Source organism: Folsomia candida, unplaced genomic scaffold, assembly GCF_002217175.1.
Source record: "Folsomia candida strain VU population unplaced genomic scaffold, ASM221717v1 Fcan01_Sc006, whole genome shotgun sequence".
NCBI lineage: Eukaryota > Metazoa > Arthropoda > Collembola > Entomobryomorpha > Isotomidae > Folsomia > Folsomia candida.
Window position 1 is genome coordinate 6,878,631 of NW_019091198.1, and position 24,728 is coordinate 6,903,358.

General features: G+C 39.2%; 1 protein-coding gene across 6 annotated transcripts in view; it reads left to right on the top strand.

The window, feature by feature from the left end:
- Positions 1–24,728, top strand: part of LOC110851000 (potassium voltage-gated channel protein Shaker) — a 111,564-nt gene that overhangs the window by 18,962 nt on the left and 67,874 nt on the right. The window contains exons 1-2 of one of the 6 annotated variants that reach the window (XM_035853205.1): positions 2,368–5,357; positions 18,189–18,271. The exons of 4 other annotated variants lie outside the window; for them this stretch is intronic. In XM_035853205.1, coding sequence (XP_035709098.1) covers positions 18,195–18,271 — 77 coding nt within the window. In that variant the 5' untranslated portion in view covers positions 2,368–5,357; positions 18,189–18,194. Of the gene's footprint in view, positions 1–2,367; positions 5,358–9,864; positions 11,513–18,188; positions 18,272–24,728 lie in introns of those variants that run through there. One more of the 6 variants, XM_035853204.1, reaches the window with a different exon arrangement.

Genomic DNA, 24,728 nt, shown 5'->3' on the forward strand with positions numbered 1-24,728 from the left:
TATAAAAATAGGGAAATTTTGAACTTAAATAAAGCCAGACTTATGTAACCTGTATACATACTTATATATATACAGTTTTATCCTTATTTGTCCAAAATGGCTCAGCATGCTCTCTCACTAACTCTAAAGTTGCGTAATATTAATATTGACAAACTGAAATAGAATTTCTGTCGCAATGATGCAATCGTAATCCGAAGCTTTAGAAATTGTTGGACAAACCACCAAGAATGTTACCCTTGGTGGTCATACATAAGTAGCAAACAAGCTTATGAATAACTGTTGAGGATACTGCCTACCTTTCACTGGGCAAGAACCGACACGACTCAAATTGATGTATTTTATTGCCCGGAAACTTTACGTTGACGTGCAATTAACATTTTAGAAAGCATCTACAAAATATATCTCCAGGTAATGGCGTCAAGGTCGAATACCTATTTTAACGCGAGTCCAACTTAATTTAACCAGGTGAGCTGATGTTTCGCATTTGTTTTCCGACGTTTCTTAGCCACTAATTAACTTTCAAAGGATTGACAGGACGCTGTCATTTAGTATTTTAGAGTTTTCATAAAATATTAACCTAGAACAACGAATTTTCCTCTCTTGTCAATAACGTTTAAGAGTTGAGAGGTCCTTGGGCATAGTTTAACCTTTACGGATAAGTTAAATTATCTAGACGCGGGATCTATGAGAAATTTAAAAATTGATCGTGTTCCATTCAAGCAAATTGTGAAGGGTCCAAGGTGAAAATATTGCTTGCTCATCTAGCACATTTACCCGTGATGCGTTTTTCTCTTGCAGCAGTTTATTTGGCACGCCTTTTAGGAGATCGAATGATGACCATGTAGGAAGTTGGCAGTTGGCCGTTAAACTGAGGGCGTATCGGTCTGAAGTTTGGATCTGCAATCTTTGTAAAGTCTGTGGACGTGTGAAAGCGTGCGGAGAAAGCTGCAAGAAAATGAGCAAACGGAGAGCGGTTGGCTGATACCTGGCTAAACAAATTCGATGAATAAGCTCATATTTTCTTAATATTGTCACTTATTTATTCTGTACGTATTCCAAGTTCAAATTGAATATTATAAATTATGTGGTCTCTCATCAGCCTTGGCACAAGTGTTATCTTCCCTGTCTTAATTATTGCCAAATCCTCTACGTACTTTTTGACGGATGATAACACAATAAAAGAATTAGCGAACCACATTAACCTCCAGAACTTTGACAATTTCTCACGACTAAATTCAAACTTGGCAAAATAGTGCCTTAATCTGTTTTGGTATCATAAAGTCTCCCTTCCCAGATGTGGAGGTGATTAACCCACTCGAACAATTTAGAACAATAGCATTAGCAACTTGTTAGTATGGAGATTTGTAACCTTTTTATTATCAGCTTAACCACTTACATTAACATCCCCAAGTTTTGTTTAGCCTAGTTTCGAGGTGGGAAGTAGAACTTTGCGCCTAAATCAAAACTAGAGATGACATCCTATTGTCGAAAAGTTAGTTTTTGAAATTATAAATCAGACGGGTAAATTAGTGCTACGTGGAAGAAGAAGTAGGTTGAAAAGAACGGAGCGAGAAAGCAATAGGCAAGCCCGTTGGTTTAGTTGCGTGTGGAGAACTTTCTCCTCCTCGGCTACGCCAGACGTGCTCTTTCTCCGTATGAACAGCAGGAGAAATTCAGTCTCCGCCGTCTCTCGGCTTCCCGCTCCTCCAATTCTTTGGCGATGCTTTCTTCTTCAGCAGACCTTCGCTTGCATCCTGTCCATAGATTTTGTCCCCCCACACGGACGGCAGCAGGGACAGATAACACGGGATGCCGCGGACTTGGTGAGGAGCCAGGTTTTGAGTGAATCACCTTATCTTCCACTCATACGTCTGATGGGAGAACGCTTTACGGGGAAAGTTTGAAATTATGCGATAAGTAAAATCTGAACTTGGTTTATAAAAGTTTCCCTGCAATGCGGAACGCGTGATTTTAAACGCATTTCGCTACTCCACTCGTGTTATGATGAGCATTAGGGTTGAGTTGGTATGACTGGAGGAATATGTGAAGAAATTTGTGTTCCAAGGGTGGGTGAAAGTTGACTTTGAACGACGTAATGTTGATACGCCCTAGGGCACCAGAACTACCATGAGCTTTTGAAGAGACTTGAGATGCATGCAGCCGAACGAGCCAATATTACAACCCGTTGATCCAGCAGGAGCGGAAGACTTTCTCCCTTGATGAGGGAGCACCACGGTTCAGTCGCCTAGGCTGGTTTGTCTCGCACCCACCACGCTCGCTCTCGTTTCATCCTTGCGTCCTTATTCTCGTCGTCATCTCCTCCTCGCCTGTCCGTCATCTCATCTCATTAGTATTTTCTGGACAAACGGGGACGGTGCAGCACGACTCGAAATACTCCTCATCTCACTCACTCTCCTCCGCAGTCCGTCCAACGTGTCAGGAGCCAAATAAGAATAATCACAAACTCAAAACTCACTCACTCATCTTTGTTGTTGCATTCACTTCACTACTCGCATCCATACTTTCGCTTATTACACACTAATCCGGCCCAAACTCTGTAAATATAAATTCGATCCAGCTCACTTGCAGCAACCACAGTTTTTTCCCTCCTGGAACCTCCGACCAGACCAGAATTACTCGGAATTTGAACCATTTAACTGTTGATTAGTATGATGCTTTCTCTCGTGCTGCTGTGGGGTGAAAAGTGTTGAAGAGCTGATTCTTAAAGTTGGATGTGTGATGTGGTTGGTTGGTGAAGTGGAACCTTGACCTTTTCAGGCTGAACGGTTAACGTATCGACCCAACTGCTGACTCTCGTGCTACGGTGTTAAACACGAGGACTTTTTTCCCTTCCCCAGTGGACTTGAGACAGCATATGTTCGCTGTGGTGGTGGTGCAGGCAGGGAGGGAGGGAAAGGATGGCGACGTGAAATCAAGCATAACCACACCAACCGCCACACATTTGTCATGACTTTCATGCCGCCTGCCAGTTAATCTTTTCCCAACTAACGAGACGACCAACTCATTAAATGAACTTTACTTTTCAACCACCTGAGCCAATTGATAGAGTCGAAAGAGAAAGGAAAAGTACATTTTCCGGCATATGCTTTCGATGAAGAAGAAGAAACTCAAAGTGTTTAAGCAAGAAGAGATGCGGAGACAAATGGGTGCAAAGTTTGGCTATTCGACTACTCTCCCCACCACGACTCATTCCTTAGCTTGACTTTTCCTTCTCTCACAACCAACTTTCTCACATTATGGGTGTTCAGATTTAGTACATGGACACGAACTTGGCACAGCGGTGGGCTAATAACTGCCATTGAATCAACATCGCTACACAATTTTGCATACATTCGAGCAAAATAAAATGTCTGCGTCGGGTGAACGTTTAAATAAAAAATTGACTTGATCCAGACGAGAGAGACGTCAGCATAAATTTGTGTAATCAGATTTGTCCAAAACCGCCAAGAGGAGAGAATGCAAATCTCATCGTCGATCGAAAAGCGTTCGTAACGGATGGAGATTTGGATCCTATCAGAATACGCACATATAAAGCAGCGACTTCATACATGCATCTCTTCCGAGAGAGGAAGATGGATAGCTATAACTTGACAAAAGTGAAATGACATTGTTCGCTCCATTAATAATAAAAAGATCATTCCCGTCATCATCATCTCGACCAAGCAAGCTCAACAAGCCCGATACGCCACACGGCTACTACTATTACGACTACTACGGCCCCATACATCCTCGTAGTCTCCCTAATACACACATTAATCTTGGTTTGTGGCTCTTCTGTGATAAATGCGAACCATCCTGAGAAAAACGGAGGCCGATTTTGCAAAGAGTCGCAGTCACATTCCAGGGTCAACATGTAAAACCATTCATCCACCCCGACTAAATTGCAAATAACCAGCTCGTTTCAACTCGCTGTTTACTGTGTAAACTACCCGTGGGATTATTCACGAAAAGAAAGAAAGAAAAATAAATAAATACATAATAGCCTCGGATAGTTTTTAAATTTCAAAATTGAGTTTTCCAACAATATAACTTTTCCACTTTCTCCATAAACCGAGGCGAGTTTTTCCTGAGAAATACTGCGTATGTAGAGCTGAAAGTATGACGTAAGAACTAACACTTGAACAGGCCTGGTCCAGACGTGGGCTTCTCTTACCGCACACCAATTGTAACTCCTCGTTCTGATGGATTACCAGCATCATCCTTTAGTCACACTTTCTCTCCTCTTATCGTAGGACAATTTCACTGTCATCCTTCTCGTCGTCCTCGTCCTCAACATCTCCGTCTCGGCATGATAAACCAGAAACAAGCAGGTTTCCTCTCGAGGGTTTTTGTTGTAAGGATGTGAAAGTGGTCATGACATGGCGCAAAATAAATACGGATGGAGGAATGCCTCCATTCAAGTGAAGAGGTGGGAATGAAATGAAGGGAAGGGAAGGAAAGGAACTTGTAAGGAAAGGGACTGATGAGTCAAAGGAGGAAACGGACTAATCTGTCTTCTCAACACAACCCAACAAATAATCCCCGTTTCACCTTTCTCCAACTGCACCCACCCAACTACTCAATGTACTATTTAACACCAGCACAACTTTCTCCTGCTCGGAAGAACAGCAGACAAACAATGTGGTGGAATGTTGCCCAAGTTGTTGGACGAGTGTAGCCTAATAACATTTTTCATATATACGACTTGTCCTTGTTATCCCGTAATAAACAATGTGCCGGCTTATCTCCTAAGCTCGCGAGACAACTGTACATCGAAAAGTATAATAATTACATCAATGTTACGACTAATTGTGAAATGGGGCAAGTTGCAATTTCACGGAATGTGGTGAAATATGCGGTTAGTTGGGCCTTGATAAAACGCTGGAGGAGGTGTGACCAATTTGTGTAATATTTTAGTGTCTGTGACCTACTAATAATAATACTGATAATAATAATGTAGTGACCATAAAGCTAAATTATAGTTGTGCCGTGTCCTCATTGGTAATATATAAGCACTCCCAACTCACCCATTGTCACCTTCCTCCTGGTTCGTAGGTGCCAATATGCCCGACAAATCCGGCAAGAGAGAAGAAGAGATGGACCAAATTAAAGAGACTGCTGATTTCCCCTCCAACTATCCAAGACACAATATTTGCTTTGTAAAGTTTTCCCTTCGTCGTAATAATGGCAGCAGGATCACCAATGGCGATGTTGTTGGTTTTCTCAGCGAAACAAAAAAACTTGTGTTGGAAACAAGATCTTGGAAAACAAGTTTCTCTGGGAGCGTATAAACAATGGAATAACAGTGGTTGACTGTGCCACTCGGGATATCTGCCAATTTTCTGACTTTTTGTATTGTAAGTCAATTTCTGACATGTTTTCAATCACAATGGTCGTGCGTCATGTTTACAATTTCTTTTTTTGCAATTCATTATTTCAACTTGTACATACACGACCAAGGTTTTGCATCCATCGTATTAATTTCAAGTGTAATTACGCAGATTGTACATTTTTCCCTCTTTTTACGCGCACCATCATTATAATTCCACCTCATTCCTATCTCCTCTAAAACCTTATGTTCAAATCGTGAAATGGTCCGGATAATGATGATTGGAGCATTAGGCAGTGTTTAATTGATGCTAAAATGACGCAAAAGCATGTACAGGTGCGCGTTTAAGGCGTGTGTATTAGGGCCAACGCAAGAAATGTCAACTCGCGATTTTCCTCGTGCATGCACATCGTGTCAGCGTAATAACAATGCCGAGCAAGGAAGATCATTTCCCATAACTATCGCCTCGTCCTTCCTTCTTGTTTGGTAAATGGAGTTGTTGCATACTTTCACGTCGTCTACTTTTACTTCCTCAAGTTCTCTGACATTGCTTCCCTCCCGGGCAATTAACCAACAGCCCAAGTTAAAGTGGTTTTGTTTGATGTTTGTCTCTTCCCAATTTATTATTTGGTCAAATTATATTGCGGAGAGACACACACAGCGAGAGGCCGAGAGTAAGAAGAATCTCGTCTTTGGGGAACTTTCGCATCCAGTGAAATATCGTGAGACGTTCTGCTATCACTATTCAGATTTCCGTGCTTTCTACTTTCCAAGATGCCAACAAGGGTAGAGCAAATGCTGGGCATTAATAATGCTAGGGTGCGTCGACATTAGTGAATATTTTCACTACTATGCACATGAAAGTTCTCTGTAAACCGAACCGCAACTGAACTATGCAGGCCCACTGTTAGCAACTCCATTATTGTGCTCGTACACATATATCCGCGTACAATATGCGAACTGATGAACAAAAGATTACGAAAATTCCAGAGGGCTTTCAGTTTGTAAGAATAGTATTCCCTATCATGCACCACGGCTCTGCTCAGTTGATTTCAACTTGAACAACGCAGTTTCTCTAATGATGAATTCACATCGTGGTTGAAGGTGCATTACGTGCTTTCTTATTTGTATCATGGATGGGGGAGGGATGAAACGGCTAAAAAGAGAGATAGCACATAATGCACCGTTAACGACGGTATGCCATTTCACTCTGTGTCTAATTATTTTTTGATACTCTGTTGAAAGTTATTTAAATCATGGTATAATTTAACTTCAATTAAGTTCTGTCTAAATAACTTTAATGTATCTACTACTTATTTATGTTTCACTTAATTTCGCCATTAGAGCGATGCATATCTCCCTTTTGTAATTATTAGCAAGGAAGAATAGGCACCACTCCTCAGAGTACATAAGTGAAACATGAAGCATAAATATAGCTTTCCACTTAAGCTTTTTCCCCAGCTTTAAATTTAGTTTCAGAGATTTGTTTCTCTGCTTGTGACAAGTATTGTCTAAAGTTTATTCAGAGTTTATTTAGAGATTTTCAATGTTTAACTTGAAGAAGAATGAGTGGTTTTCCATGTTAAAACAGTGAAACAAATACGAATCTTTGAATAGTATTAATAGGCTCTTGGTTGCGATTTGGATCGATACTTTGTGCTTGAAAGCAAGCCCTAAAAAAATACATCCTCGTAACTATTTCATATTCACTGAATGCTGAATTTTTATTGATTGACGGAAAGGAAACAATTGAAAACGTAATAAATTTAAGCAAGTGTTTGCTCGCTGTTGGGTTATGCTATTTCTTTCTTCAACTCCTTTCTGTACTATTTAAGAGCAGAGATAAAAAAGCTCTCCTTGTGAAATCTGAGTAGTAAAGACTCGCGGAACTGCAGTAAAATAACAAATAATACGAAGAAGAAGCGAAAGCAACCACTAAAGAATTCGTGCCCAGAAATCCAACCGAGTGGGAGATACACAGAGAAAAATACATAACTCCCCGCTGAGTTAGGAAAATCCGGTGGAATTGGCGAGTCCCAAAGTAATAACATGGGCTGCGGAGAAGATGTCGAATTTCAGAAGTAGACTCATCAACCAAGAACTCACTGAGCGGAACCCGATCGAGTTTGAGGTGACAACAACGTGCCGTGGCATTTGTGGCTTCGAGGAACCAGACACGAGCACGACGACTATTTGGTGATAAATCCAAGCACATGCACTGCCATGAATGCTGGGTAAAACCCTGTCGAATATTTTGCACTTGATGGAAAATTCAGGATGAAGTTTATTGGATTTTTTATTGAGAGAAAGAATCCATAGTTTACGCAGCGATATAATTCCATTAAGGAGATGAAAACTCGGGCAGGCAAGCAGGGGCTCTGACACTGCCACACTAAATGCATTCAGCTTGCCTCGTGTGCTCGGTGAAAAGGCTTTTTAAAACGCTTAACATAATTCAAAAGTACATTTCACAAGGAGACGTTGAACGTTTCGTAATAAAAATAGGCAGGAAAGTGTCGCCTGCAAAGGCAAATTGTCACTGCATATTAAATTCCCCAATTATGCGTTGGTGCATAAATGTGGCGGAGAAATGGTTTTAGTCAGCTTTGTAAAGAAGAAAGTCGTGTAGAAAACAGAATTAGGGAGATCAAAAGATTAGAAAATTTGAGAAAATGTATATTCCGAATGAAAGTAAAAATGAGTGAATATTGGGTCACTAAAAAGAAGGAAATGTCGAGGCGAGAATCCATTAGTCGACTTTATGCATGTATTCGAGTTGGCAAAACAAACGAAAACGAACTCATGAATGTTGCATCATTCGTCACAAACGTGTGCATCTTTCAACGCCCTTTGAAAATTGTTTCTCGTCATCAATCGTCGCAGTGTTTGATTGTGTATGCCATCCATACCGCGACTGGCTCCATAACTTGGAACGAAACGGAACGAAATACTAGATGGAAAAGTGCAAGGGATAAAAAAGTTTCACTTTTTGGCCTACTCAAATTCCAAACCTTATAACAACCCCGCACACATGAACCTGCACATGCATACATATATGCTTTTTGGTAATGAAGTTGACGAATTTTTGCTTCGTTGGCTAGCTAGTGTCAGTTGTACTATGGGGGTAAGGATTCAGGCTGCCATTACTGCAGAATACTAGTGCAATCAAATTCAATCCTGTCCAACTCCACACTAAACTAAAGCAACGGATGTAGTGATGTACCGGACGTAAAGTGATGAACGATGGCACTAAAATTTCGATAGTTTTAACCTTTGACCTCTCTGTCACGGTCACCAGGTCATCGCAGCTTAAAACTCATATCTCTTTTAGGCAGATCTTACAAAATATGTCTATAAATTTGCCTCTGGACATGGCATTTGATATTTAAAGTATCATTACCTGGCTCCGTAACCTTTTGACCTAGAAAGCTTTACCAACAAACTTATCTTTACTTTACAAATTCCATGTCGATATCCGAAAACAGAAATCCAAAAAGTTTTCTCCTTCCAGACTTATCGCGTTCGCAGCCAGACAGACGGACAAATCCTTCACGTCATAACTATCTTGAACCCTTTCCACTGGTTAATAATAAAACGAGCACTAGTCAGTAATTGCACAATGTATAGTTCACTTTGTATGCATAACGTTTCTCCTGCCATTTCCTACGTGAGACGTAACAAGCCAAACGCTCTGTGGTAATAATACTGCCAATATCGTTATGCTAATAGTGTTTCACGTAACTGCATACATACTGCTTTGTGCGTGCATATAGGGCTAATTTCTTGCGAGCCTATGCACATACACTTGACTCGAGCAACCCATGTCTGCCTCTAAATATGTAGCACGGCACGAAATAACTTTAGACAAAATGTCTCAACTTTCTCCCACTCAGACCAGCCGGAGCAGGACCAAGCAGCAATAACAATACCATTTAACGAAGGCATTTCTTAGTCGAGCATAATATCCTGAAAGGTTCCCCTGTTGGGCAGGAGGAGGTAATTTCTGGCAATCGTGTAGGATTAGGTGGAAAGCATGCGAAGGTAGCTGCTGCAGGTGAAAAAATGTCTCTGCAAACACGACGACCTACTCTGCCGAAAGGAACCCGTACAATAAAGCAGAATTCATTTTTCTTCTATCCATCAAACTCCCGTCTGCGGTAGGAAATCGTGTAAATTTTTATAGCCACCGTCTTACCCTTGTGAAAGGATAAGACCAAGTTTTGTTTGTGGCTTATCTCACCCATCCTAATACCCAACCAACCAACCAAATAGACCGAAACGTCGAATCAGGCAACTACTTTGGTGGGGCAAACAAGCAGTATCGGAACGAAGTAGCGTGTGTTTCTGCTTGCTTATGGTGTAATGTATGCAACTTTGTGTGCGTTGTGGGATGTAGCAACAGCCCCGGAGTGTAATAAATGGTTCAGCAGAGTTTAGTTTATTAGTGGTGCAGTCGCAATATGTAATCGGAGGCAGAGGGAAACAGTGGAGGAATAATAACAAAGGTTCAAGCGATTCCATTAGTGGCAGGAACCGCTGCTTTTCTCTTTCTCTCTCCTCATGCTCACTCTCACCACCGCTCTGTCTTTGTCAATTCGATATTCACCTTCAGTTTCATTTCGACACTCGAACTCGTTATTCCTACAAAGTCAGCCCGGTCGCCGGAACTTGCTCTCCGCATCTTCCCAATCATCGCTGGCGTCCCGCAAGAACTGTCCCCAGACACGGGTCGTCGAGGACAGCGTGAACATGTAACGTCACACGGAGGAGTGCGGCGGTGAGGTTGGATGCCACGAGTGGTTGGTCGTGTTTAAATATTCAATTCGCGATTATTGCGAGTGACACAAATTAGTGGGTGAGTGGGGACAAAGGAATGATTTGCACTGCAGACTTACCGTAAACAATTTGCATTGCATTCTCTCTTTGTACATATGTTACGTATAAAAGTTGTTCGTGATTGTGTTGGTGGGTTCATCGGTTAAACAAAAGTGCGAAGTATCCAGCGAGGAAGGCAAAGTCAATTGACAAAATCGCATGGCATGTCGATTCTCTGCATCACTCCGGATTGCATGTCAACCTGTCGTGGTGAAGAAAAAACATACCTCTTTGAGCGTGAGATTATATAACAACTGAATCTCCTCCTTGTTTTCTCCACCTCCGCGAGAAGACTGTGCACGGCAATCTCTCGGTTTTATACTGACAGCAAAATCTCATGAAAGAGAAGAAGATGGACATGGAAACGATGTGTTGTATTCGTTTAAAGTGCTGCTCGAACTTTTCTGGTTTTTTATCAAATTAAAAGTTGTGCCTTATTTTAAGGAGTTTCAAATTTAATACGAAATCCCGTTAGGTTAGTTTTAGGAGTAGTGTTGATAGGATTGAATAAAATTGGAGAGGAAAGGTTAGCGTGATTTTTGATTGACATATTTACGTACGTGTATCTTTAGTCATTCTGTGATGTGAAATCTCACAAATGTCCGACGATCGACTGCCAGACAAAAAACATATTCGGGATGAAATAATGCCAACTTCCAACTCAGCTATGGTGTCCAGTGTTTTTGTAGTGATAAAAAATTTCTGTATGGGTTTAGGTGAAAACCATAACTTTTCCATCACTGTGTAAAATGATGGAAAAGGTTCATTTTTATGTCAGCAGAATGTGCTAACTTTAACGGCCTAGGTCGTGATCATCAAATTCGGATGCTCATTTTCGAACAATTTCGTATCTGGGAAAGGACGCTATTAAGAATTTGATAGCAAGACTCGCATTCTACTTATTCAAACCTTCAAAATACAACGTCTTAACACGCCGTACTTTTACAAATAGTGAAACGACACACTTGCAGATGTCAACACGATGGCATGGCTCAAATGCAAAACTTGTGCATAAAATAGCTTTACATACATACATAGTCTTGTGATATTGAATTCTGAACAAGGTGGTGGATACGGAATATCAAATGTGCCAAATGTTCTTGATGACATAACGAGACATAAAAATAGAAAACATGTTTGTGACGTGCATGGTGGTGGTTAAAAGTGCAAAAATGTTTCAGTACAAAAAACTTGGATAGTAGGACGCCAGTTAAGTTAAATGTGCATATTATTATATTGCTCTCAACTTTCGCCGCTTAAATGATTGAATTTGTAAAACGTTTTCAAAAATTTAAAACAAATTTACTCGTAAGTCGACCTTATTCGCAGTTATTAAAGTGTGAACTGCTGTGTGTGTTAATATTCTTATCGTAGAGTTGTTAGATGACCCTTTTTCAAGTATTTATTATAGAATGGTTATTAAATATATATATTGTTCTCAATTTGTAGTTTAGAAATTAAAAAGAAAACAGTGACCTTGATACAAACATGGTCGTGGTATTTCTGGTCAGTAGTGCATTTCGCGAAATGATACACAAGTACATACCTAGAATTTGAATCAATTACACAAAGTGATTTATGCCGCAAATAATATTTAGATCCAGAGAAAAGTACGATTTCGTGAACTTTCACCTTTCCCCATTAGCGATACTCGATAGTGCGGATAGATAGCTCGTTAGCGCCGCTATATGCAGTTCTACTTAATTGGAGTATTCCGGATTGCGAGTAGGAGTGGTGGTGGATCATGAGAGTCGGAGGCAGGGGAAGTGGAGAAACTAATTGTGATGGAATGGTGGCCGTTTTCTTGATCGGAAGGGATGGAAGATGATGATGCTGCTCCTCATCTGACTCTGGAAGATGTTCACTAACTACCATTTCGGTCTCTTAAAGTCCTCTCTGCCAGGTTTGGCCGTCGCAGGGGCAGCTGGTAGAGACAAGAAGCTTGTCAATCTTTCCACTCTCACGAAACCGGGACCATCCTCCGGGAGAGGCAATTGGTAAAATCTGTTACGGCGAAATCTGTTCGCAGCCTACTTATTGCCGTCGCACTTCACCGTCATATATCCGCCACGCCATTATTCTTGCACCCAATTCAATCCACTGCAATAAATTCTGCGCCTCCCCACTCGCAGCCAGCTCGCTCCTTTCTATTAAAGCCACGACTAAATGAATTAAAGTCGTCCGTGTCGCAGTTGTCTAAATCATTCCGCACAAATACTACACGCACCAAGCTCGCCACTGAAATCACGAATTCTGCAAATCTGTTGATCAGGTGTGCGGAGGGAGGTTTTCTCGATATTGGTACAAGGCACACGCCCTTTCTCTGCTTAATTATGACTTATGCGGAGTTGTCAAACTCCTTCATGCACAGAGTACATGTCTGCCGAATCTCAGAAATACTTAAATCTTTATCAACCAAGAAACGTCCCAAATTTCGGAAATGTAATAATAATGATCATTCAATTATTCAGGATTTTCCGAGCAAATTTTAAACCAACAACCCAACCAGCTTACCATACCCCGTGATCACTTTCTTTTTAGGGCATACATACCCACACAGATAGACCGAAGCGAAACTAATCTCCAGCAATAAATTGCATGCAAAGCTAGAAAATAAATATCTCATGCTTTTTGCAGCACACACGCCATTGCAGACAAAATAAAAAGGGCCAAACCTAATCCCAGCCAATTACTTAAGGCTTGTGGGACCCTAACCCGCAATTACTGAGATTGCCAAGATAAACTCTACAGCAACTTGACCGGTATTTGGGGTTGCTTTAAGTAAATGTGAATGGAAGTGGTGTGATATTACTTGAATTTCTCTCTGAGCAGAAAATTTACACAAAAAAGTTGTTCTACTTTTAGTGGTGGTGAAACATGGTAGTTTATATACTTACAAGTTAACCAGGTAAATTCAACCTGGTTGAAACTAAATAACTCACTCATATCAATTTCAGAATCGCCTGGTTGGTTGGTTATATATTCATGAAAACCTACTTCTCTCAAAAATATGTATTACCAACCAACACACGCAACGAGCCGACAACAAACTGGCAGACTTGTCACAAACATATTTACTTGGGCTACAATGTGCTCTTTCTTGCTCAACTCTTTTGTGGAATGCAGTCATAATTTTAGAAGTTTAAAAGACACGTTGATTAGTTTACATTTTACACAACTTCTCCTTGTAATGCGCCTAATGACGATATAACGCTAACCGTTCGTTCGTTCATTATTCTCCCTGCAAGATAAATAACTCTGACTTGGTTTGTCAATAATTTCACCAAAGTACAAGTTGTTCGTAACGTGAGATTGCTCTAAACAAAACCATACATGCATGTTCAAAAGTGGAACATGTGTGCAAAATAATTTTGAAAAGCCATGTGCACAATGACGGCTCACTCCACTCGAGGCTTGCGTGTCGTGATGATAACACTTGACATTGCCTGCTGAAGAAATTTTTTAGACATTCCTCCTTGATACGAGCGATACCTGTATTGTATTTGTATAGGCATCTCCATTTCAAATAGCAGAGAGGGCTTTGTTTTAACAAGCAGCCATGAAATTACAACACCCAACTGAATTATTCAACGAATATTACATTTACTGGGGCAATTACACACGGGGTTGGGTGGTTTTTCGGTATAATTTTTACAGCCGTATCAACCTGGTCGTGAAAATTGTGTTTAATTGATTTATTTCTTTGCGAAATTCGATTATTGATGTAATTTTTTAATTAGGTTTATACTCTTTGGTTGAGAAGGAATTCTGACCATGAAGTTTAGACAATAGTTTCGAAAACGTTTAGGCAATAGTTTCGAAAACGCTCATTACACTAACTATCGTGTTTTCTGCTTCTTTCGCGAAATTCCCGGCTTTCATATTTCATTACAAGTTATTTATGGAGCTGGTTCTTAGGAAATTGAACCTCGTGCAAGGAAAGCTGTCAATACTGTTGTCATTCATTATCCAATGCTAAACTTGTCCAATTAAGGCGTGTATGTACAACATACGTGCATATGTGCATTCCTGTATATACATAGTTCTTACTAGATAGATATTATACTCTCCAGCACATCGTGCTCGGTTTACAAACTCGTCTTTCTTTTGTATGTTGTGACGTTGTTGGTGGAGTTTCTATATTTGAAATGACAGAGAATACGCAAAAATTCGGCATGCAGAATAGTGGTTTTTTGCTCGATACAATTTTACATAAGTCATGGAAAGGAGTATATAAACCCTGATAAAACCCAGCCTTTTCCATTTGAGGCACTCCAGCAATAATATTTAATAATGCAAACATCCACCACTACATAACATCGATGTGGGTAGGATGAGTCAAAAATGAGTTCTTAGCGACTTAAATTAGTCACTATTATGATCAATCAATCACTTGAACGTAAGTGCAAAAAATGGAAATGTAAAAATTTCAGCTTTTTTATCATGTTGGGTGGAATTTTTTGGAATTAATGTTTTATTCAAAGCAAAGACTTTAGCACGCGCGTAGACAATCAGACCAAGGAAGCAGCCCGATTTAATATGGAAATGGATTTGGACTCGAGGTGGAGAAAGGTAGAGGACAAAGGAACTTGTCCATCTTTTACACAACTTGTAACCACCAGCCTCGAGACGTTTGGCTTTCTTGGAACTTTAAACTTTCTCATGAATAAGAAATGCCGGTTTTAATATTATAATCCAGACGTGCATCTCGCTTGTTAGCATGAGCAGCAGCAAAGCAACATGCTGGGTCGAATGGGAGGTTTGGTATATAAATGTCTCCGACATGTGCGGTCTGTCCTTTAAGTGGGAGAAAGTTTTTCTCAAAATTTTGCCCACCAACTGCGAAATTATTTGGATGCTTATTACACGAGTTCTACTTTCGCCAGGTTATCAAAAGTTTGAAATAAGGTAGAATTAAGTTCGAGTGCGGTTGTTTTCACTTTGTTCAAGTTTTAAGATAAAATAATTTAAAACTTGAAATTTTCATATAGGGAAAACCGCTTCATGTTGTGAAATGAAAGTCGTCGATTGGCCATCTGTTTTATATAATTTGAAATCGATTATTTGAAACATATACTTTGCAAACTTGTTCAGTTAATATCAGAGGGAACAATACAGTTCATGTTCATGTACATACATATACGAATGAAAATGAACGAACATTACGGAAGCGAAGCAAGCCACTTTGGCTTGTGAAATTTTGACCGTTCTTTCAGCCCTGTACAATAGATTTTTTTAATTGGGTATGAAATGTCATATGTCGACTGGAATGTTGATGATAGTGGGTAGTTTACATACATATGTATGTAAATGGGCGATATGTGCTGGCCAAAAGACGTAAACTATGCTATATATTTAGGATCACCTGCCTACTATCCACAAGTCAGAGTTATGGCTAATAAAAATCATTGCATAACACTAATTTCAGGCTAATGTCAGAAATTAAAGGAATGTCTTTTTTATTTCTTTACGTCACTCCTGGAAAATTTTGAGTATTTCTAACATAAAAGAAAGCTGTGAAATCGCAGCTCGTGGCAGCAGTTCTACATTTTATGACTAGAATTTTATGAGGAGAAAACTTTGTGGATATAAATTTGCTAAGGTGAGAGGCATCTCATGTCCATGAAACAAGAATATGGACAAGAATCATCTATGTATGTACATATGTAAAGTTGCCTTTGGCATTTTCATGGAAAAGTCCATAGTGCGAATAGCTTGACAGGAAGTGGCCCGCCATTGTGGCCTTTAACATTCATTATGATCCACAAAATGCCATCGGGTGACTGTCAATAATTTGTTACAATTTAAAAAAAGCCGTGACGATACATATACGTACACTGGAGGTCAGGTTCAGTTGAGTAATACATACCAAATATGACTGCGTGGGTTTAAACTTTACGTACACGAGAGTATAAATATTTAATTTGGCTTCATAAATCATATGTTTGCGCTAACTTATTAAATTAAATATACGACGTTCCTTTAATATGTAAAAATAGGTCGAACCAAGTTAAATTGACCTTATGGTAACTTGTAATTTCATAACCTTGCATTCAAACAAACGTATATTTACTGTTGACATACATTAAAAAATTTATAAGGGACGAATTTATGTGGGAGAAAGTTGAAAATACAAAATGCCCTGAAAAACGTATGACTTTTGGAAAACATGAAAGTTTCTAAGAGTGAGTGGGATACTCCTACGTAAATATTTTTCGTCTTGTTGATCTCCAGATTGGTATATGTGTACAAAAGTAATGCTTATTTATATAGAGACATGTGTAGGTAGAGATGCTTTTGCAAGTAGATGATTCATACGTACATATTTAGGTACATCCCCATCGATTCACGTCATATTGATTTTGGGGTCTTTTCCAATCGCAATTACAAAGGTACATGTACAAACTTGACAATTTAATGTCCCCTTGTGGTCCGCTCTCTATTAAACAACTATTAATGTTCCCTTATCAGATCATTTGGATTTCCTGTCATGCTTATTTAAAGGGTATTTATTCCCCAGGAAGTGTAATTATTAAGTCATCTTCTGTTAATGATTTGTTGGTCATTTAAACATTGCTCAAATTATAATTCTCTACTGCCAATTAAAATTATTAAATACATTTTAGGAAATGCAATAAATATAGGTATTTTTAATTAGTTAAGAATCTGACATGCCTCCAAAATGCCAAAGTCTAAATCCAGGTTAGAAAGCAGTACTTGAGCCTTATCGTGACGTAAATGAGCCGACAGAGTTCCCGTTCCAGTGCAGTGATTGTCTCCAACATTTATCAGGCCTTTGATGACACTGGGGCGGAAGACTGGGAGCCAACCACTTACTGCTGGTCGCTGTGATAAATAGTTTGTCAATATTGGTGGTGAACTGAGTGGTGTGAGGAACACCCACTTCCTCTTCTGCAGCACTTATGTATACGTGTACAATATACGTACCTATGCAGAAACTTAAGCGTAAGAAGGAATGCATACTAACATCTCGTAGTATTTTGGGTACAATCGTACTTCACTCAGAGTTTTTTTTTACTTAATCGTGGTCATGATAAATCATTCCTTGAATGTGATACTACCCATCCGAGAAATTTTGCAATAAAACTCTTAAATAGGAACGTCTCGGGAAAGAACTATAATAAGAACTCGAATCATTCCGGGTTTTTTGTTGCGGTAATCCAATATCATGTATGTTTTAATTCTACCATGCACGCAGTCTGCGGTGGAGTGGAAGGACTTTCTCAACTTCAGATGGACCTAATCCTTAGAAAAAGTGGTTTGTTTTTTGTGGGCATCGGACCTTTCTCCTACATTCTACTCCAGATCGACTCGTCTATGTACCACGTCCCAAAATAATTGAGATGCAAGAAGAAATGCGTGATTTCAAATTGTTCCCACATTTTGACCTAAGACTATAATAATTTTATATGAATTATTTCGGTATTTTATCACCAAGCGGTTTCGTTTTTTATCGCACAATTGATAATTACTAACAATTGACAGCATGGTAAAAGAACTATTTACTTACGAGCTCACGAGTTATCCCGTTCTATAAAAGTTTCATCCATGGATATGTAAGTACTTACACTCTGCTTATTTGAGGAGCACCTCCCCGTTCCTACCCAGCCTTTTGAGGTGGTTAAAATTCACTTTGAGTATTTATGCAATTTGTGCAATTGGAAATGTGCTGAAATTACAGCCAGATGGAATTTTTATTACACTTTCAACATCCACTATCCGCCTCTCCAATAAATCGAATGCGTTAATGGCCGTTTGGCACATGCTAGTTGTAAATAAATGCAATGTTTCGTCCCACATTGTCATCACTCACGAATGTTTGAATTTCACTTTATTGCCTTTCACCGGGCTATTTGTGTATCACTTATACAACACGTTTGCCAATATTGCCGATGGGCTTAATAAATGAATATATCATGAAGAATGGCTTGTTTAATTGATGATTCTGTTGTATTTTTCACAGGTAAGTATGCAGAATCTAATTCAAAGTAGTTGGGCTACAACTTTGGGTTTAGTAACACCCTATGACCGTGTCCTGCGACCGTGGTGAGTGCATGATCTTGTTCACTCTCGCATCCATTCGCCCAGCAGGAGCATCTTTGGGCATGTCTTGTGGAAGGAATGTGCATGCATGTTACGGTATAAATTCTGTAGTTGAAGACTTAGCATTAGTTCATTTTTCGCCGCTTTTATGAATGTATGTCTTGTAAGTAGTATGATTTTCTCGGCATTGTTTTCCTGACTGACTACGTGATACTAAAAAGTGCAAAAAAATCTGCTGAAACGACCCGCTTCTGTTGGTAGAAATACATACTTCGTTACCAAATATTCGGTATTGATTCAAGTAAGTTTTATCCAAGAGATGAAGATTTACTAAAATGCGCATGCATCCCATCCAAATTTCTATGAACTTATGTTCAACCATTCACCAAAAAGTATTTATAAATAAAGTATGCAGCTAATTTGTAGAAGGACTTTTGAAGCCTTTACATGAGAATCTCATCTTATTGCACAGATCTTTTAGTAAATACGTCAATGCCGTCGAAAAGAGAGTCCTAAATGCAATTACAGTCTGAATTGATGATAATGAAGTAAGAGTTGTCATTTTTTGGGTCATTGGACCATTCGCATAAAATCTATTGCATTCTCAAATATAAAAAAAGATCCAATCAAAATGTCTTTGTGAAAGGATGGGGTATCAGAGGCAGGCTTTCACTGAGATAAAGCTTGAAATACGACAAAATGTTATTTGAGATCGAGGCAATGTACACAACTGAAGTCTTTCTTTCTTCGGATACTACCCGGGTTTTCGTTTTCTCAAGTATAACTGCTTCGGTATGCTCGAAGCCAAGATGGTAGGATTCGGTCGAAGTAGATGGAGCAAAGGAGGTGACCACGGAGGAGAAAGGTGAAGGTTTGTCCCGATCAGAAACTCCTTGTTCTTGGAGAAATAGCAGAACAGCTAAAGTAATAACTCTCCGATTCTGTCAATTCGATTATTTGCCTTACTTTCTTTTATCATTTACAATAAAATTAGCTCTTCACTTGGATGCATTTCCTGCCATTTCGTATGAATTGTTCAGGAATATGTGCATTGTACATATCTTGTCTTCTTTGACTGAATATGTTTAAATCTATGAAATGTATAATTCATGCCGTCTCGAAAAGTAGAGAGAAAAAGATAACAATTTCCGTCTTCCTTGACATTTGTAAAATATACGCAATACGGTATAAATTTTAGCTAAAGGTCCAATAACAGACACCCCACTTTATCTCATTGACATCCACATTGTGAGTTTTTGGATGGTAGAGGACAAATTCGTACGAATGTATGACTCGAGTCGACCTTTACTGCACATTCGCTCATTGCGAATTCAGCAGAATGACAAAATAAATGTGTTTCTCGAGGGAAATCTTTTACAAACCAAATATATAGATCCGCGTAAGGAAAACCCTCCGAATGGGGGCAGACGTTCTACTCGCCACGGTAAAAACATTCAAATCGGATGGTTTGCCGAAATGATTGGATTGCTTCACGCGAAATGCGAAACAAGTGTTGTTCCTGCAAGTTCGTTATTCTTTAGTCGTAACTTTCACCGTCGGAATTTTTTTTCCTGCACAAGCTGAAAATACACAAGTCTGATTGTTGTAAAATTTGCAAGGCTCAACCCCACCAATCTATTGCTCAGTACGTGAAAATGTATGCATGTATGTTCCACATCCCTTTGTAACACTATTGAGTTTTGTTATGGACTTTGAAATGATAAATTTTTAGAAAGTGATACAAAAAATCACAAATTTTTAAAAAATTATACAAAAATTGCTAAATTTTCAGATAATAGTACAAACAAATTATAGATTTTTAGATAAGCAAATATTCTATAGAGATATTTTCTTAGGTAATTTCTTCCAGGTGATTTTTTCTGGTTACGCAATAAATTATAATTAGTGTACTCACTTCAATGTTTTCTGAAATAAGTAAACCTCATAATTATGGAATCCACGAATCTGGAATGCACTTGATTCCAGCAAATCCTACATCCTCCCACCACTCGAATCGTATTATTTCACAATATTTTACTTTACCTGCTTTCCTTCGTGTGCATGAGACTTGGGATGAGGAGCAGAAGGCGTTACATTTCCTTCTCAGCAGCTTCTGCACCACTCGTAAATCTATTTTACTTCCTCTTATAACAATGGTGAGTGGTGAAAGAAAGTGGGAAACGAATTGAATTAACTTCACACCAAGTCTGCCCGTCTGCAGTTGAGGCCGACCTGATCCCTCCTTTAAAACGTAAGGGCAACAGAGAGATAAGGCTGAACGGAAGGCCTTGTAATGGCGGATTTAGCGTTAATGTCTTCTCATAAATGCCTCCAGTTTTGAACCCCATAAATTTCCTCCAGACTCTCGAGATACAACAGCCAGAATATTTCATTATTTATAACCAACTTCCGCGTTGTTGGTCGAACAGAGAGAAAGAAGTATTCGTAGTCAGGCGTTGTTATCAGCCGACCAACAACAATTCATAAGCAATTCACCAGTCGAAATTTTCAAGCGTTTGTTCTCCAAGTATAATGTGCTTCACGCTGGTTTTCCAATATTTGTGTGATTACTACGTAGACTTAGTTGTTGCTTTCATGACATTTCCTCTGCTTCAACGTTATGCGACCTACATAGGAAGCAGCACACGTTTAAATTTAAGCATTCAGATTGCGTGCACCTAAAAGAAATTCGTTATGTGTCGTCTCAGCTTGACTCATTCATAATTTTTGGTGACAGCGATTAATATATACGCGCAGCGTAGCGGTAGTGGCGACACGCGTAGTCGTCTTCAATCAAGGTATCGACACGTGTAGGAAAATGGTCATGTTTTCATGGGAATTTGAATACGGATATATTGATTTCAAGACGTCCATCCAAATATTCGAAGGGCGTGAGAAGTTTGAGATAAAATCTTCCTAAGAATTATACATGCGACTGAGAGTTGAGAAGTCTTCTTTCTGTAAGGGCACTTATTTTTTATCGTGAAATTCGCCATCCATCTAGACCAATTCGTCCAGGAATTATTGTGTTGTCAGAGTTATCAAACAAATCGATATGATTCCGACTCTATACAAATGGCCGACCCCTCCCCCAATTCGATTCCAATGTCGGAAATTTACGTTGGGAAGATTAATGTGTTTCTAATTATGGGTGGAGTCAGCAGAGTGCGAGTTAATCGAATTCCCGTTTAGCAGATTTCGAGAACTCCTATTCAACATGAGGTGTAACTATGTATGATACTAATAAGGATGAAATGGTACCTTTAATAACAGTACGTTTACACTGGCAGGCTGTTATTTGCACTTCAATTATTTCCAAGGGTGAATTAGGCAGTACTAATTTTATTCAGGGGTAGATTTCAAACTCTGTGGTTGTTGTCTTTGTTCAGCCGTTTCCTTCTGTGAGATCTCATCCATTATTTAGCCCATTTCCGCAACTTTCTTCTTCTTTGGTGCTGCTGCTGTCTGTCATGTTTCATTTCAACGTGCGACTCGTAACAACTTTCTTGTCGTACTCGTTACGCATTTGTCAGGTCACTTTCTCCTGCTCGTCATTTTCTTAGGTGTTTATTCAATTACGAGTTTAATACGACAGTTGAGCCGTTACTAATTCCTGGCTAGAATTGAATATTTATTAATTCTGGAATCGATGTCACTCTTTGGGTAGATACATAACATGTACACTAGATGAGCAGCTTATCTCCAGTGTACCCGACTCGGTCTATCTAATTTGACGTTAAAAAATTAGAGTGTCCATTTTATATCGACTGGTGGGATACTTTGTCACTCACTTTTTGCAAAGTAGATTTGCAATTTCAAGTCTGCTTTGAGAATCGCACATCATTATTACCAATTACCTTCATGTTTTTCTATCCAACTTTTGCCACTACTCTCTTTTGACTTAAAGACCCACCTTCCTTGATTCATGGCCACATTTCGCATCAAACATTATTCCAAACCTACATACCACAGCCAATTTCACCATCAAACGAACTACGATGAAGATTGGAGTTGAACCGAAAGTACGAATAAATATTTAGCAGGGCAGTGAGAACCGTCATCTGCCAAACTAACTAACTAACCGGATAGCGCATAGATAGTTGTTGGCAGACATATAATGGTTATCAGTATATACATACGCCACATGTACATATGTACATATACTATACCATCCAATAGTATATGTAGAATCTTGATTTCCGAAATTCTAAGAAAATACACCTCTTAGATACCTTTATACCGTTACAAAGCTTTTTTTTAAATTAAAAAAATTGGTCTTTGATGTAGCAAGTTTTTTGTTGACCTAAATAAAAAGAAATGTAAAGAAGTTATGCATTTCATAATTTAAACTATGTATCTCGTCTGTTTTTGAAATTTCTTGTTAGTTACGAATGCTGTACATTGTGCGACGAGACAATGACCATTTTATAATCCCTCTTGCACCCACTTCTGCAAGATGACTTAGGTCTCGAGCATAAAGCACTCTCCTCTCGTGTGACACACACAGTCAGCCACAAAACCGGCACCCGACCTCACTTACATGCTCTCGTTCTCGTACTTGACTCAGCCACGAGGGAGGTGGTAACTTGAGTGGTAAGGAAAAAGTGCAGGCAGCGTCGCTGAGACCAGAGGACGACGGCAAAGACGACGACGACGCTGGCTGTGGTGGTACGATGGGATCGCATTCCTCCATCATGTGAGTTGCCACTTACACGCTGACTTGGTCTTGTGGAGTGCGAGACGGCATTTCTTGCGTGGTACAAGCACAACAACTTGAGAGCTTTCTTCCTCTTCTCGTCATCGTCTCATATTCGCGATAGATGTTATTTTATACATCTTTCGATTTAGCCCATGGCTCCGATTTGTAGAGTTGGTTGTGAATTGTGAGTTAAAAATTTTTAAGAAACGACGAAAACGGTGGAGTGAATAAGAAATTTATCAAAGGACATTTCCTATATATTCTACATAAGTAATTCTGTGCAGTGAGTTGCACTCGAGATTGGGATCCAGTTTTAATATGTGTTTCTTAAAAATAAGATAAAATGAACCTGATAAATTCAAAGTGTGCTTGAATTTCAAAGTAACTTGAAACTCAGAATTTTTTATTTCTTTAAATGTTTTAGATTATTTGTAATCGAGTGAAGTGAAAAAATGTAGCATAGCATTGGACATTTAGTCGTCTTATGCATTAGAGTCTACAAATGTGGGACGTACAATGATTGGTAAGCGTTATGAAGTGTCATGCAATCAGAAGAACTTCTTCAAAATTGGGTTTTGTGATGCTCTTCGAATTTAGTACAAAAATTAATTGAAACTTATTAATATCCCATCTAACTGAATGACGATCGAGTATGCAAAGACAAATTCAAAAGCAAATTAGGCCAACAAGATTATTGAATTAGTCCTTTAGTGGACTTTGAACTAATTGAGCAAGGGGGGAGCAGGGCCTCAAATTTGCTTAGAATTTCTGTTGTCAAGCTAATCAAGGCAAACACAAAGCAGGGCAGGGAACACAATGGCTTATTACACTTTACATTGCCCAGAAGAACAAAGGCCGACGTGGTGGTGGTTTTTGTATGGCAGGTGATAAATCAAATATACATGCAGTGTTTTCTAGTTATGTAGTGTGTGGTGGTGACTACCGCCCAGCTCGTAATTTAGCTTAGTTTCGTGGCAGTAGACCAGAGAAAGTTAAGACCGTGAATGAGTCCAAGGGAAAAGTAATGTGCAATTCCAGCATAAATATCCACGGTGGGTGACTTTCTCACCCACACAAATCCACGAAGCATAGCTAAATCTTCAAAATTTATTTGTGGTTTTTCGAAATAAAGATTTTCCGAGGAGCCGCCCATTTTAATCGTATTTTTTACAATTGGCATAACCTATTTGGTAATGATTTTCCGTTCCGCAGTAAAAAAAATCATCGCCTACGTTGCTTTTGTGCCCAAACAATAAATAGGAATTTGCTAGTAGATCCGTTCATTTAATTATTCCTTGTTGAGCGTCATGTTTCATGAAATATACAAATTTGAGCCGGCTTCCATTAATTTTTATCAACTTTGTGTCTCTAAGGAAGGTCTGGGCGCGGCGGCTGAATCGGTTTCATACACACGAGCATCATTATTATTATTATGGCAATAATAATCATCACGCTGAAAAGGAAGAGTTTGCACTGCGAATCGCCAAGGGCACACTAACGCTGCACACAAGAGATGTACAACATAATGGAAAAAAGTGTACGGAAAATTTGGTTTTCTTGACGTTGGCACTAAATCATGGAAACGAGACGGGCTATGTCATTCCTTCCTCTAGTCTTACCACCTTCTTCTGACAAGGAACATTTTATTCCATGCAAACAACAGCCATGTGCTTCACTGCGTCTCATCATTTCGTGTCACTCACGTTCTTGGCTTATTCCTATGCTAATCTTGATCCAATTTCACAGATTTGTATTTCTAAT